The 15,808-nt window shown below is 39.5% G+C and overlaps 1 protein-coding gene across 1 annotated transcript in view; it reads right to left on the reverse strand.

Moving 5' to 3' along the window:
• The window catches only part of SLCO5A1 (solute carrier organic anion transporter family, member 5A1), a 37,081-nt gene extending 23,345 nt beyond the window's left edge, over window positions 1–13,736 (reverse strand). The window contains exons 1-2 of the mRNA XM_009873821.1: window positions 13,609–13,736; window positions 7,138–7,364 (exon numbers count right to left, since the gene is read on the reverse strand). Of these exons, the coding sequence (XP_009872123.1) occupies window positions 7,138–7,364; window positions 13,609–13,736 (355 nt within the window). The remainder of the gene's footprint in view (window positions 1–7,137; window positions 7,365–13,608) is intronic.
• Between the last annotated feature and the right edge of the window lie 2,072 nt (window positions 13,737–15,808).

Genomic DNA, 15,808 nt, shown 5'->3' on the forward strand with positions numbered 1-15,808 from the left:
ACTGAGTTTTGCACTCCACAGGTGGAAAACAGATCACATACTCCCCCTGTAACTTTCTGCTTCAAGGACCACACTTGGAAAGCTGAAATAATAATACCATAATTTGAAAAGGGAATCAAAAGTTTTTTAATTAAACAGTTTTCTACATGATTTAAAGTATTTACAATAGACACAGACAAAGCATACTGAAGAAAACATATCAACAAATTCCAATATACCTTACAAACAACTGATTTAATATTCTCAGAACGGACAAAGCAATCAATTAAAAATGAGAGCACATCAGTAACTTAAATTGAAAAAGTATTCATAGATGTTGCAATTATCCTTGAATCAAGTATCAAAACCTCATGAAATTCAGCACTGTAGTTAAAAGAAACATTTGAATACTTTTAATTCAGTTCTGTAGTGAACTAGCATCACAAGATGATGAAAACTATAATCAAGACTTAATTTTTTCTTATTGGACCACATGATTTTAAACATGTTTTTTGTCTCCTTGGGGCCTCTACCAAGATAAGATTTGCTGTTCAAGTATTTTATCTAACCTACTATGGTTTGGATTTTTTCACTTGCTTTTTGCTTTGTACTGAAATTAAACGCTGCTTGAATCAAAGGCCAGCGCATCAATGACAAGAGCACCCATTAGAAATAGAACATGTTGAGTAAAGACTCCTGAGTGAGAATTTTATCCATGTTAAAAGTTGTCAAGTCAAAAATCTGTCTCACTTTCTCCATTGACTCCAGTAGGTTATCTGTATAAAATAAAACAGAATTTAGACTCTTGTCATGTCAAAATTTGTCAGGCTGCAAATTAGCACCTAAGTTGCCTGACTGCAACCAGTCTTAACTTATGCCAGTTGTTAAAATTTATATTGAATTCATTGAGTACAGGGTTTATAATTTTAATGCAGTCAAATGCTTTCTTGCTGCCTCCATAAAGAGGCACATTAAATGTTATATACAAAATTTCATGGAAATAAGTAATTTATAGATCATATTAAGTACTTGCCTATTTGAATTTTAATGTTTTTTACCTCCTACAGCTTTAAATAACACTGTTTGCAATCGAAGAACAGAAAGAAAGAAGATAACAGGGGTATGAGACAATACAATGTCAACATATTATGGAAAATGTGATGCAACTGTACACCTTCAGCAGCTACATCACAGTAGCAAGTACAAAGATAAAATAGTATAGGTATTTATTGGCAAATATGCTACATGTTTAAGATACAGCTGATCAAAACTTATCTTCTTCAAAAGGAAGTGAAAGCAAGAAGAAAAATAAAAGATCTACAATACTACCAGATGACAAACCCCATCAGCTCTGGGTTTTGGGTTTATTTTTGGGTTGGGTTAGCTGATGGGGGCTTAGATGCAAGAAGAAACCAAAGGGCAAGAGCCAGGATTCTCCAACCCAGCTTTTGCAAAGCCTCTCATCGGGCCAGGTGATGCAGCGTAAGAAAACGGCTGCCACAGGACTGCCGTGAGGCAGCTGTAGCAGGATTTCCCTGGGGACAAGGTGCGGGATCAGGCGCTTCTCTCCCTGCGAGAGGAGCAAGAGGTTATGACCATGGTGCTGCTGCTGCCGCTGTGAGAAAGGAGGCAGGAAGGAAAGAGACGGTGCCAGGATGGGTCCTGCTGGAAACTGGGCTATCTGGTTGCCACCAGAAAACACATGGAAGAAAATAAAAAGATGTTACTTTCAAAAGACTGGATGTCACAGAGAGAAACAGTATTTTATTAGAGTGATGAACTAAGTCCTCTTTGTTAGAAACGAACTGAAAGTACTTGCAAAGGGCTGAGCCCAAGAGCTTTGCTAAATCCATTATTTTAAAGGGCCGCATCCAAATACCATAAAACCTGGCAAGGTTTAGCTTTTCCTGATTAAACTGAGCTTCAGGAAGATGTCTGGTTTAGAATTTTTCAACTAAAGATACTGAAGAACTAATTAGGTAAACAACTGCAGAGCTAACAAACATTTTGTTCTGGTGTTCGGATGTAGAGCTCCTACTTGCATCTCATCTGAGCACTCAGTCTAAAGGTCATTATTAATTTCAAAGCTAATTAGTATTTTGAAATTGGATTTCTACTGATAAATAGACAAAACTCAGTGTCTCAGGATAGGCACAATTTCTCTTAACCCATGTGAAGGATTCTTCTGGGAACTGCTCTGTTGATTACTGTAATTTTTGGCATGAAATAAAACATTATTCCTGCATGCTGCACTAATGCATAGCACTCGGAGCAGCTGAGGGTTGAAGCTCTTTGTGATTTATAAAGTGCAACTGTCTGGCATACAAGGAAAAGTTGTTTTATAGTTAGAAATTTCCAAATAAAAATTCATATTCAGAATTATTTTTTTCCTGATTTCCTGATTTCTGTGTGACAGAATCTGCATTACATCTCTGAATTTAAAAACTTATACTAAAAAGGAGCTATAACTATTTTGTATCTTTCAAGGACACTAATTCTAGTAAAAAGCAAGAATGCCAAAAACTTCAAGGATCCTATGTATTACGTAATCAATCCTGCATTTAAAACATTTTAATGTTGCATTATTTTTGTGACTAGTCATAGGCCCAGGCTTTCATTTCAAGGCCATTACTAAACCTGCTAGGTTCTGATTATTAGGAGGCTGTCAAAAAACACCTCTTGTTTTTACAAGTGTGCATCAGAAACAAATCTATGAGAACTTGTAGGTTCCCTCAAGGGTAACAGAGCACTGGCACAGGCTGCCCAGGGAGGTTGTGGAGTCTCTTTCTCTGAAGACATTCAAAACCCACCTGGACGCGTTCCTGTGTGACCTACTGTAGGTGATCCTGCTCTGGCAGGGGGGCTGGACTAGATGATCTTTCGAGGTCCCTTCCAGTCCCTAACATTCTGTGATTCTGTGATTCTGTGAATAAATAAATCTCTATCAGTTACATTACTAAAACTGAAGTGATGTTTCAGTATGGCTGCAAACATGTTTACAATTCTGCACCATAATTAAAATTTCTTTCTTTTCTACCTTTTTTATTATTATTTAATAACCTAACTAAGAGAATACATAACTAACAGAAAATTGAAAATTGAAAGTACAGCCTTGCTGTACTGGTTTGCTAGTCTACTGGCAATTTTCTTCCCTTCATGGCCTTTGACAGTGTTTTTTCTCCAGTCAATATTCATTTTCTCTCACTTGTGTGCTGGATTCATGATAAGGATTCACTGCTTGATTCATGACAAGGGAAAAACATAAGAAAAATCTGCAAGCAATGCAAATATTCGTAAATACTACTCTAAGCAAATCTCTTAAAGCACTGTAAACATTAGCTAAAGGAGCTCCTTTCAGCCGTTGCTCCAAGCCTGGACAGCACTATCTAAGTGTTCAGCTTTGAAAGAGGGTGCCTCCACATCGAGGTCTCAGGGGCAGCTTCTGCTCTCGTGCAGTAGAAAGCAGAGCCAAGATTTGAGACATAATTTCTGGTTTGTATATCAGAATAGAAATAAGTATTTCCAGTCACACACAACTGCTTCAAATATATCCTCTGCATGGAGTTAATCACTAAATTCTAGAATAATATTTTGCCATGTACTTCATTTCATTATCTATTCATACCATTTAAACAACTTCATTCAACTAGTTTCCTCAAACATTTTCTGGACATGCCTTATGTACCTGGGTGGTAGCCAGATTCTTGAACAGCCCCTAATATCCTATCAAGAATAGGGAGGTTCAGAGCTAGTTTGATCTGATCATTACTTTTGTTAACCTAATTTAGAGCCGCTTCTCGAGGCTCTAGCTAACACTGCTCATCGCCGCATGGGACTATGCCAACCTTTTCTACTTTGGGTTCTCCAAGATGGCCTAAGAAAAGGCGAGAGGGAAGCAACTCACTCAAGATCAGCGGCACAGCAGGATCTCCATCCAGCCCACGATCTGCTGAACTCTCTAACATTTTCAGTGCTCACCAAGCACTCCCACACACAGATCACTGTCTCCTCCTCCTCCTCTTCTGATCACTGCCTTTTACCTTTGCTGATGCCTTGACAAGCATTATGATCCTGTCTCTGTCCCCAGCAGGGACTGACTGAGAAAGGAACACGACAGCTGATAGACACGAAAAGGCAGACAGGAAAATACCGTATTTAAGGAAAGGCTGCGCATAAGGACAAAACTCAAAATGTTTAAAAAAAAACCCCCACACAACGACTACAAAATATGTGTAATTAATTGATACCTATCAGATCGCACATTTTAGGTAATATATACATTTTCTTTCTTTATACTGCTCCTTTATTCAATTGCACAATAAGTTGCATTATAGTGGTAAGCAAAAGGGACTGTAGATACAATTTCCATGGTACAAAACCCTAAGGGTATCCATGTAATGAATAAGAACAGTGGTTTTGTGCGCTCAGGTTCATGATTTATCTGTTTGTATGGGATTGAACTGTGGCTTCCTCATTATAAATCTCCTCCAGCTCATCTTACCTACACTAAATCTTTTCTCCCAATAAACTGAATCCAATTTTCTTCCTCCTGTGACCTACTTAATGTTTTAGTTATTACTTTTGATACTTGCCTCAGAAGCATTCTCCCTCTCACATTTTTTACTTGCAACATAAGCAAGCATCTAGAAACATAAGAAAAAGCATGTATCTGTATTTTTCTCTGATCTCAGCTGTACTGTGGGTCAAAATAAAGTTCAGGTCACTGAAGTTGGAGGGTCCTTGCAGATGGAGCCAGTTTTGGTTTACTTCTTCAGCCTATACTGGCAGCCATTGGAGGAGAAAGGATCCCGACCCTATCCTGTCACACATTTTTGATTCCTTTTCATTCACCTAGAGAACTAAATTACACAGAATCAAGATAAATTACAGCAGGGCAAGAAACATTTTCCTAGGCTTCCCAGGTAAGACATCGTATCAGAAGATCAAATCAATTTATTTTCTGAGACTTTCCTTACCAAAGCTGCTACAGGTTTAGTGGCACTAACCTCTCTCATGGCAGTCTACAACATCATTGATATTTATTAGTACAGAACAGAAGACATGACCAACTAAGTCATCAGTCTCCTGGCTACTGCCTAAGTGGAGTTTCTGCCCATTGTGCTATAAAAAGATGAAACACAGAAATTCAATAGGAAGTATAAAATGCAGATTGCACCTCAGAAGAAGTAATGCTAAATGACTTAGACACATGTGAACCTTTTTTCCTTCCCATTATAAATGAAATTACCTCAGCTGAGAAGTTTGAGGCATGATCTCATTTCATAAAGCCCACTTAAACTTGAAAAATAATTAAATGATAGTACATCCCTGCTGCAGGTCCTCTTTGCTAGGGTATATGACACCTAATAGGAAAGATGTTATCAGCTTATAGCAAAACATTTTTCTCTGCACTATCTTGACTCGCTTGGTATCTTTCCGACACGTGGAATATGATGCTGTTTTTCACTGTTTCACGTGGTGCAGTTTCTCCTCTAGAGAAAATGAAAAGTTTTCTATATGAAAAGCTCAATTTTGTAGCTCCATTAATATGTTTACATAGGATTTTGTGGAAGGCATGGTACACATTTATATCAAAGAAGCAGCCCCTCTGCCATCACACTGCCTGCAATGATTAGGAAGGAGCCCAGCAAAGACTGAACTCCCTTTTCCCACCTCCCTAAGCTAGTGAGAAAACCTTGACAGGAGTAGCCCTGAACTATTTTTGCTAATAAGAGGTCAGTAGGTTTGAAGGTCCGAAAAAAAACCACAATTAGCTTTATGGATTTAGGAGAAAACATAATGTACAGGGACTCACAAATATGAGGAATAGAGAGTCTTCAAAGAATGAAGTAGACAACACGCCTTGCTTGCTTCTCCACCACATTTTTAGCTACTTTGCACACAAAGGGAGAATATGGTTCTGAAAGATCTGATATTGCATTTACTTTGCTTGCTCCATGCCTTGATTAAGGTGCCGGTTTGCAAGCTAATAAAATCACCACAAGCAAATACTGGTCTCCTGTTTTTTCTCTACTGCCACTGAAATTAAAAGTAACTTCAGGTACTCTGAGAGTACAGATGTAAATGAGACGTAGTGCAAATCCATATGCATGAATTACATTGAGTTTAGTTTAAAATCAGCATGCTGGTTTTCCTAAGCCTTGCCTACTCAATAGAAAGAGTGATTATAAATGTGTCATTAAAAAATCATTATATCCTGGGCAGATATCTAATGAAAAAGTAACATGAAAGTTCATGGCAACAAACAAACACTTAAAAGTTTTGAGTTCAAATTGCATCTAATGGTACAAATGACATTTCACGTTTTATCCTAGTCCCACTGCAGACTACCTCAAAACGGCACAACTAGCATCACGGAATCCAAGGACACAACAACATTGACAACACAATGGCATTAAAGCACATTCATTCTTGAACAATATTATTCAATATTATGACACTGTTAAGCCTATATTGTCAACTCCAAATTTATATGCTTCACATTAATTAATTTTTAATACTGTCCTTCTTCCCACAGCATTGTATCAATGATTACTACTTGCTGTTAGATTTCACATTAATGGTTTACTTCCTGAATAAAATCAAAATCTCTATTACTTGTCAATCTTTTGATCTCTTCTTGTTTCAAAATTAGCATAGGTTTCAGTTATCTCAGCCTTCTGAAAACAGCTTGCAGCATGAAATAGCCAGGAAAGTTGTATGAAACCAGTTAGCTTTCTCAGTTATCTTACCCAAATGCATGAATGTAATTGAACTCACATATTAGAATTCATTTTTACTTGTTTCATTTATATTTTAGAAGAGCACTTTATTCTATCACGGGAAATTTAAAGAAAGTATGACCATTACAAACTGTAAGGTGCAAAAATATGCCTGGTAATAGAAGTCCTGTAACTATAGGAAATAAGCTCTTTGTTACAGAGGCACATTAAACACTTCAGTAATCTAAGTAAATGGATGTCTTGCACTCATCACTGCATTTTGTAATTTTAGAGGATGGCAATCTATTAAAAACTTAATAGCAAGACATAGTATTAAATACAGGATGACAAAACTCTGCCTTTTGGTTACACTCATACAATCCTAGATGACTGTACACAAAATTTAAAGCATTTAAAAATTAAAAACAAATTTCACCTTTAACATTCTTTCCAAATCCCATAGAGGCAGGAACTGCACTGTCTGCTTGTATTTTGCTATTTGTTTTCTCTTTCATAACTTCATCATCACTTGAAACATCATCAGAGTTCATCTTCTTTTTCTTTTTCTTTTTTTTATGTCGAGGAGGGAGCTTTTTCGGAAAGGTAAACATGGGAAATATCACAAGGAGCATTGCAATGGCACAAAGGAGAAATCCACTCCACCTAATGCCAGGAGACAGGAACAGAAATGAAAGCCAACACATTACATGAAATAAAAAAATCCCACAGTGATTATTACAGGCTGTACTGGCTGGAAAGACATATCTGCAAAATACAGAACATTGACATTAAGAGTAAAGGATTGGAGTGTGGGAGAGCCTTCACTGAACTAAATGCTTAATTAGAAGATGTTTCTGTTGGCTTGTCTACTGATAAGGTATTTAACCAGAAGCCACCAAATATTATGAAACAGTATCAGCTTTGAGGTTCTGTAAATTTCACTTTTGGTAATTATTCAGTACAGAGTGGTGAGAAGTTGATAACCACTTTACTTTGCCTTTCTTGGACAATTCCCAGTAAAGCAATACAGTACTCCTCTGACAAATATGAAAAAAGTTATCCAGGAGAAGATAAAGTGTCCAGATGGATAACATCAGGGATAAATCTGTTCTACTTTCCAGAGCCTATGTCTCACTGCACTGGCTGTCCACTTCTCTCACAATTAAGAGCTACCAAAGCCTGCCTGTAAACAGTTGATATGCAGCAGTTCACACCACCAATTTTGCCTAGAACTTTGCAGCTCTGTTTGATGGCCACAACCTGAAATATCTCTTCACAAAGAATTCCTTCTTCTCTCCCTCTGTCCTATAAGAACGGGACAACTCTGCAGTGATCCCCTGGCTCACAGGGAATGACTTGGGAGATAATCACAAAAGGAGCAATGTATGGGACGCCAGAAAAAGTATCCTTCCAGCTGCAGGCATACAGCTATCTTCCCTGAGACCAAGAAGCTTAATGAATTTTACCACAGCAACATAAACAGGCGAAAGGGCCCTGCTTAGAAAGTACTCTAGAGTTAAGCTTCTGCAGTCAGAAGGCTGTTAGTAGAGTCTCAGATAACAGTTTCTCCGCTGAGTTCATCTTCCAGTGAAAAACTACAGGGAAACATGCATAAACTCACTCAGATACTTTCATAAAGAAACCTCAGAATTCACTCACAGAGTTCTTCCCATGTACTAGAAGTGCAATCCTCAGTATAGACTAGTCTAACTGTACTGGGTTTATGTGGCAAGGTTTTGACAGTGGGGTGGGAGCTGCAGGAGTGCTTCTATGAGAAGGCACCATGAGCTGCCCCCATGTCACCCAGCTACAGCCAGCTCCAAAACACGGCCACCACTACCAAGGCTGAGCCCATCAGCGATGCCAGCAGCACCTCTGTGGTAACTTAACTTATTCAAGAAAGGGTAAAAAGCTCTGAACAGCAGCTGTGTGAGGGGAGTGAGATAATGTGAGAGAAACAGCCCTGCAGACACCCAGGTGTGAGAAGGTGGTGGGGGAGAAGATGCTCCAGGTGCTGGAGCAGAAAGTCCCCTGCAGGACGAGGACAAGACCATGGTAACACAGGTTGTTCCCCTGCAGCCCATGGAGGACCACAGTGGAGCAGATATCCATCCAGCCACAGCCTGTGGAGAGCCCACACTGGAGCAGGCTCCTGGCAGGAACCGTGGCCATGGAGAGGAGCCCACACAGGAGCAGGTTTTCTGGCAGGACCTGTGGCCCATGGGGGACCCATGCTGAAGCAGTCTGTTCCTGAACGACTGCACCTCATGGATAGGACCCACGCTGGAGCACTTCAGGAGATACTGTCTCGTACAGGAGACACCCCATGGTAAAGCTGGGCATGAGTGTGAGGAGGAAGGAGTGGCAGAGATGAAGTGTTTGAGCTGACCACAACATCTGTTCCCCATCCCCCTGCACTAGTTGGGGCAGAGGAGGTAGAAGAGTCAGGAGTGAAAATGAGCCTTGGAAGAAGGGAGGAGTGGAGGAAAAGTGATTGTAGTTTTGTTTTTAATTCTTACTATCCTACTCTGTTAATAATTGGCAATAAACTAAATCAATTTCCCTAAGTCAAGGTTTTTGCCCATGATGGCAATTGCTGAACGATCTCCCCATCCTCATCTCGACCCACAAGATTTTAGATCTATTTTCTGCCCTTGTCCTGCTGAGGAGGGGAGAGAGTAGCTGGGTGGGCATCTGGCATCCAGCCAAGGTCAAGCCACCACGCTAATCTACACTGAAGTCAATCATGTTACTGCAACATCAAACCATGACAATAAATGACTGAAGCTCTCTGCTTCAAGTTTATAGAACAATTTTTACTTTTTTTCTTTACATCCCTTACACTTAAAAAAGGAAGCTACAACAGGAAGCTACTAATTATAGATTTGTTCAAACTTTAAACATTTAAGGTAGACAGGATTACTTGCACAAGAAACAAAAAGCCTCCTATTTGTAATGCAAACATACTGTAAGTTGCATTTTTAAATGAAGACAAGGTCATACAAATGTGTAATGGTTTGTGTGGTAAATGGTTATGCAAAGGCAAACACCACACAAGCAGCCACCTGTAATACCATTTTTGTTAGACTGTGCAGGAAGGTTTTGTGAGGCAAATCTGAAAGTTTTGACTAGGTTTGATATTATGTAAACAGAAAATCCTCTATTCATTTTCGCTGATAACAAACACGGATTAGAAATCAGACTTTTAGGAGGATTAGTCAGCACTATCAGACAGGGAGTAAATTGGTAGACTGTATAAAAATGTAGTAACATCCCTTTCAGGATCTCAAAGGCAGAAAACTGAAAAGACACCAATCTAAGAAACAATTTGTGGCAATAATGTGCAGAAATCTGAAAACCATCCACTTAGTGGGAAACAGTAAAGGAGATAGGGACTGTGATGTGGCATGAGATGGAATTCAAATCCAAAGGGACCATTATGGCAGCATACCAAGTGCTGGAGATGTCACAACTTGCACTGGATGCAATTATCTGCACTGCTTACACTTCACATCTTCCTGGAGAAATATCAAAGAATTGGAAAAAAGGCAAAAGACAATATCAAAAATAACAAGGATACCTACAATAGGAAATGAAAGGTCAGAACAGGATCTGTACAAATTAAAAAGCCTGTGATTTTCCGTCTTCTGAAGTCAAAGAAAATATGCAGAATTCCTCAAAGGCATCTGCATGTGCCCTAGGACCTCAAATAAAAGCAATTAAAGCTAAGGAAGGATCAGACAGTGCTGGAGGAATCCCTTTAAACTTCTTGTGTGGAGTACCAATGAAAGACTACATGGGAAGATCCAAGTATTAAACAGATTCAGAACTAGGCAAACTCAGAAAAAGTGTCAGAAAAAGAAAATTTGATTCAAAGCACCTCACAGACTGCCAAGGGCTACTCCACAACTAATGAGATCCCTATATAGTACATCAACAGTTTTCAAAGACGACAACCTGATGGATGACTTCTAACAGATATCCCTCCAGTTACCACATTTGAATAAAAAGCAATTTTAAACATGTGATGGACTGGCATAGACAGCTGGCCTGTAATTTAGCCCAGAGCACCTACAGGAAGTCCAGGTGTGCAAAACCCAGGAGCACAAACCCAAGTTCTGTGAAAGTCAAGGAAGAATCAGATCAGAAATAACCCTCAGAAATAAGTACTTATGTTGTTTATCGGGTTTGAAAGAAGATAAACCACATTACACATTCTGCCTGTACACAATATATCTCTTAAAAAGGAAGCGGTTAAGTGAAAAATAGGCTTTACTGCAATTTTTCTTGCCATATATCATAGTTGCTGTACTCACTATTTCGTCTGTAAATATTACCTCCTTTAATAATGAATTTTTTTTCACAGAGTCATGGTGATAAGTTAAGTTAGAAACCTTATAACTACAATAAAGGAAAAATGGGATCAGAGACATTAATTCACTTCAAAGGAGACAAAGCTGAGAAATCTGAAATATGACTGCCCATTAACTTATCTCAGTTGCACTCTACTTCTAAACAGCATGTCAACTGAACTAACTTCTAGACTACTTTTATATTTCTAATTGTTAGATTACATAAACAAAAGTAAACTTGGCTATGCAGTACTTCCATGCAATGAGAAAATGTCATAGTCCCAGAAAATAGACTGTGTTGGAATTAAAGTCTATACTTCCAGAGTTCTCTGCAGTCAGGCAGTCAGTGAGTAGCACAAGACAAAAGACCAATCCTCACACAGTGAGAATCTTTGTTTTAACAGGTAGATAAAGCTTCAGAAAGAGAAAAGAGAATGAGGTGCAGATGCTACAAACACCACCACACCTTTATGAGAGTTCTCCATAGATTGTGGAACAGATTGCCACAGATCAGACAGCAAGGTATTTTTCTCTCTGGAAACTAAAGGGAGAAAAAATTGAAAGTGTCAAAAATGAAGGAGTAATACAGGGATTTGGAACACCTTTCAGGGTAAGCCAGACTCTATGGATTTAATCAATATGATGAAAAAAGGAAACTTTGAATGACTTTTCTATGCTGGCTAAAATACGACGCACCTGCTGAGATCCTATGACAGTTGATTTCCTGCCCTTGATTCAGTCATATTTGCATCACCTCTGCTGGCACCCCTTTGCAAAACTAGCATCACCAAGATACGCATTCAGGTGACATTAAACCTTGGAGATACATGAAATCTATTTAGCAATTTGACATAAAATCTTCTGAATGCACAAATTAGGCTTTTTTCCCTATTCTGCTTGCAAGGCAAGGGTACAGTAGGTGTTCTCACAGCCTGCCCACAGAAATGGCTGTAATAGGTGACTTCTCACCACTTCTGCCACGGAGCTCAAAGGTCACAGCATTCCCACACGATGCCAGGAATCCCTCCCTGGGCACTGGACATCCATCCCTGCTACTCACTCTTGCAGAAAGGTAGTTAAAACTTTTCATTCAGGAGTAACAACAAACACTTCTTTGCCTGATCTCTCTTACATATTTGATGACAACCCTGCACATAGGTCCAAGCTAGCATCAAACAAGTAGTGGCCATCCATCTGCTGGGGCACAAAGCCTGATGCAAACAGCCTGAGATGCAGTAAACTGATGTGTCTGCGCTGCTTCAGTTATTTTACCTTCATCGGAGCTGTTGAAGTTAAAACTCACGCACATACGCCCAAAGGATAAGGCAGTTATATCACTGGCTGTGTCACAAAGTCACAAGCTTACCCCTCATTCATATAGCCCCAAAGGTTTCAAGTAACGAATATATTTAAGGGCCTGTTCACATTTTCTGTTAAAAACTACTGATCAGATGCTGATTACCAGTTCTGACAAGTCCTTAAAAATACATGAAACATAGGTGGTCTGCAAAGAATGCCTAATATTTTGCTTTGGTTCAAATCATTTATTCAAGAATAGTCAAAGCACGTTTTTTGACTCTGCAGCAGTCATAGGAAAAATCTTCTCTGCGAGATAAATCAGCATATACATGAGGGCACAGAGCCATTAATCCCAAGGTCACAGGTTAACTGAGCGCTCAGGTTTGCCTTTCTCTCATTGAAAATTCGGCTAGGTAGTTCTGTGCAGCAATTACTCCTGGACTGAGTAAGGCAGTTAAAGCAGAACTAAATCACCAAAGGTTTACAACACACGAAATAGAATTTTTCACATCAAATTGTCAGAAGAGATCACTGCAGGATAAATAAAATAGAATAGAGTCTGACTATGACAGCAGAGTGACAAACACTAACCCAGTGCACAAGAACTGACACCCAAACCTAAATCTACAAGTAGAGGTCTCCTCCTGGGATAATAAATTTAAGCCTTTTATTGGGCTTGCACAAAAACTGCAAGGCAGATTTATGAATTATTTGAGAAAAAACAGTCAAAGCTTCCTTGAGACCCACTTCCCCAAAGAGACATTTCCAAGGAGGCCACATCTCAATGGCCACCCAAAGACAACTAATGATTATGGCTGTTACATCTCAGCGCTGCTGGAAGCCTACTATTTACTGGAGAATGATGTCACAGTTTCCATCATCTACTCCCTAAATACAAGTCATCACTCTGAGAAACAGGACTGGAAAAGCCAAATTCTGAACCTATCTTATCTCCTTCTCATGGACCAGGGTACCCTGCCCTGCTACCCCAGTGCTAAGCGCTGCCAGTGCCCACTGTGGTCAGAGATAGTCCTGGAGCAGCCAAAAGCAGGAGGTTTTCCACGCAACGTGCCGGTGTGCTTCTGTGGCAAACATATCCTCTCTTTCAGAGGCTAACGTGTTGACAAAAATTTCCTCTTTCAGAACTCTCCTCTTCCTTTGCCTTAAACAAACCCTCGAGGGACATGATTTCCCAACCTGCCTCAATTCCCTGCTGGCACTTTGAAGAGCAGTTTTGAAAAACGCTTGATGCTTACCAGTTTCCAATGAATCGGGGATCACTCTGGTCAATATAAACAGTTGTCCTAGGATCAACATAGAAACCAATCAGAAGTCCTCCTAGCAAATATCCAGCGGCGGGACCAAGCGCTCCCATTACATACATGATGGCTGTGGAAATAAAAGGTCAGAGTCGTACATCACAAAATGAATGTTTCATTAGTTATTTACATGTGAAATCCAAAATTAAAAGATGCTTCTTAAAGCAGGGAATTTCGTACTCTAAAACCTTCAGAGCCGTTTTCTTCAAAGGCTGCAACTTCACCATAAGTAACATATTGATAAGAAAATTACTACTTTCTATATGTTTTCAGTTAAATCATGGATCGAAGTATATACTACTTTAGTATTTTGGATGGAAAGCATACTTGACTTTGAAAATATTTCTCATATTTGATAACATTTCCTTAAAATAATTCAATACATAAACAGAAAAAAAATACAATTAATGGTAAGCAAACAGAAAAGCAAAGGATAAAAATTGCGTAAGGCACCAAAGAACAAAGTAAGACACTCCAACTTAGTTACCATCAGACTAATACTGAGTTTAAAAAGACAATCAGTGTTAAGAAATCAAATATTCTTATTTCAGAGGTTGACAGAATTATGTTTTATCTGTGTAGCCAGGGACTTGCCCCTTGTTTACACACTGACCATATATACCATATTTCCTGCAAGACTCGTGTCTCATTCAGAACACTTGATCTTTTACCTTTAAAATCTTAATGCTATTTTAAAAGAGATTTAGTACTTTTAAAAGTAAGCAAAATGAAAGTAAGTTTTTCATGTGCATGCACATTTTACAGCACCATCATGTCTGAACACTGGATGACAGTAAAATCCTTATAACATGGAATAACAAGAGCAGGAGATGCCAACAGAAGGCTCCTATCTGCTCTCTCTTCTACAAAATACTATTCAGAGTGCAGTCTCCAGTCCTGGTCCTTCAGCCATCCACATCAGGGCATGTGTAAGAAAACATCACAGCTCCCCTTTGGCTTGAGTGTCAGTGCAAGGGAGAGCCAGAGGCAAGGAAAGACTACACCTTAGCATGAGGTCAAGATAAAACTGGACTTGGGATCCAGGAAATCTTTCTCTATCTCCCAGTACAGGCATAGTCGTGAGACACCAGCAGGAGCAGACAAAAACTTGTGGTCTGTTTGCTGACAAGAAGTGAGTGTTGAGATTTGGGAATCCAGTTCTCATTTCCAGGATTTGAAAGTTGGATAATTTAAAAGCTGTCATTTGCTTTGCCCTTAAGTCTTGCCAGTTCTACCTCCTTTCCTTCTCTGCTTCTGCGAATCCCAAAGCCAAGGCCAGTTATCACAACTTTAAATTCTGACACCTTGTACAAGATCCATGTGATATTGACAACAAAATCAAAATCATAGCTATCTTCCACAGATTCTTCTCTAGTAAGGGACAAGCGTATCAGCTGAATATTCTCAAGTCCTTGGGGCCTGACAGGATTCATTGCAGAGTACTGAAGGAGCTCACACATGTTATGGTAGGATCCCTCTCAATCATCTACCAAAAGTCTTGGGAGTCTGGAGAGGTCCCTGCTGACTGGGAGCTAGACGACGTTATCCCAATCCACTAAAAAGGAGCAAGGGAAGCCCCAGGGAACTACACACCTGTTAGTCTAACTTCTTTTCCTGGAAAAATTATGGAGATTATACTGGGTACTATCTAAAGGCATTTAAAGAGTAATGCAATCATCAGGCACAGTCAGCACAGGATCACAAAAGTAAAGTCCTTTTTAACTGATTCGACATACTTCTATAGTAAGGTCATCCATGGATGAATGGAAGGGAAAAGGATGTAGTTTTCCTGGATTTTAGTAAGTCTTTCAATACCGTCCCTCACAGCATCCTTCTGAACAAGTTGTCCAACTGCAGGATGAGCAGGTGGGTTTCACTGGGTGAAAAATTGGCCAAAGAACAGAGCTTGAAGGGTTGTAGTGGCAACCGGTCACCAGCAGTGTTCCTCAGAGTTCAATTTTAGGGCCAGTTCTGTTCAGTGCATTTACCAGTGATCTGGATGCAGGAGTTAAATGCACCACTAGCAAGTTTGCTGATGATACCAAACTGGGAGGTGCTGTTGACTCTCTTGAGGGACAAGTGATCACGGTGCTGTTGGGTTGACGATTGGACTTGATGAACTTAGAAGTCTTCTCGA

The sequence above is a fragment of the Apaloderma vittatum genome, unplaced genomic scaffold (genome assembly GCF_000703405.1).
Source record: "Apaloderma vittatum isolate BGI_N311 unplaced genomic scaffold, ASM70340v1 scaffold9977, whole genome shotgun sequence".
NCBI lineage: Eukaryota > Metazoa > Chordata > Aves > Trogoniformes > Trogonidae > Apaloderma > Apaloderma vittatum.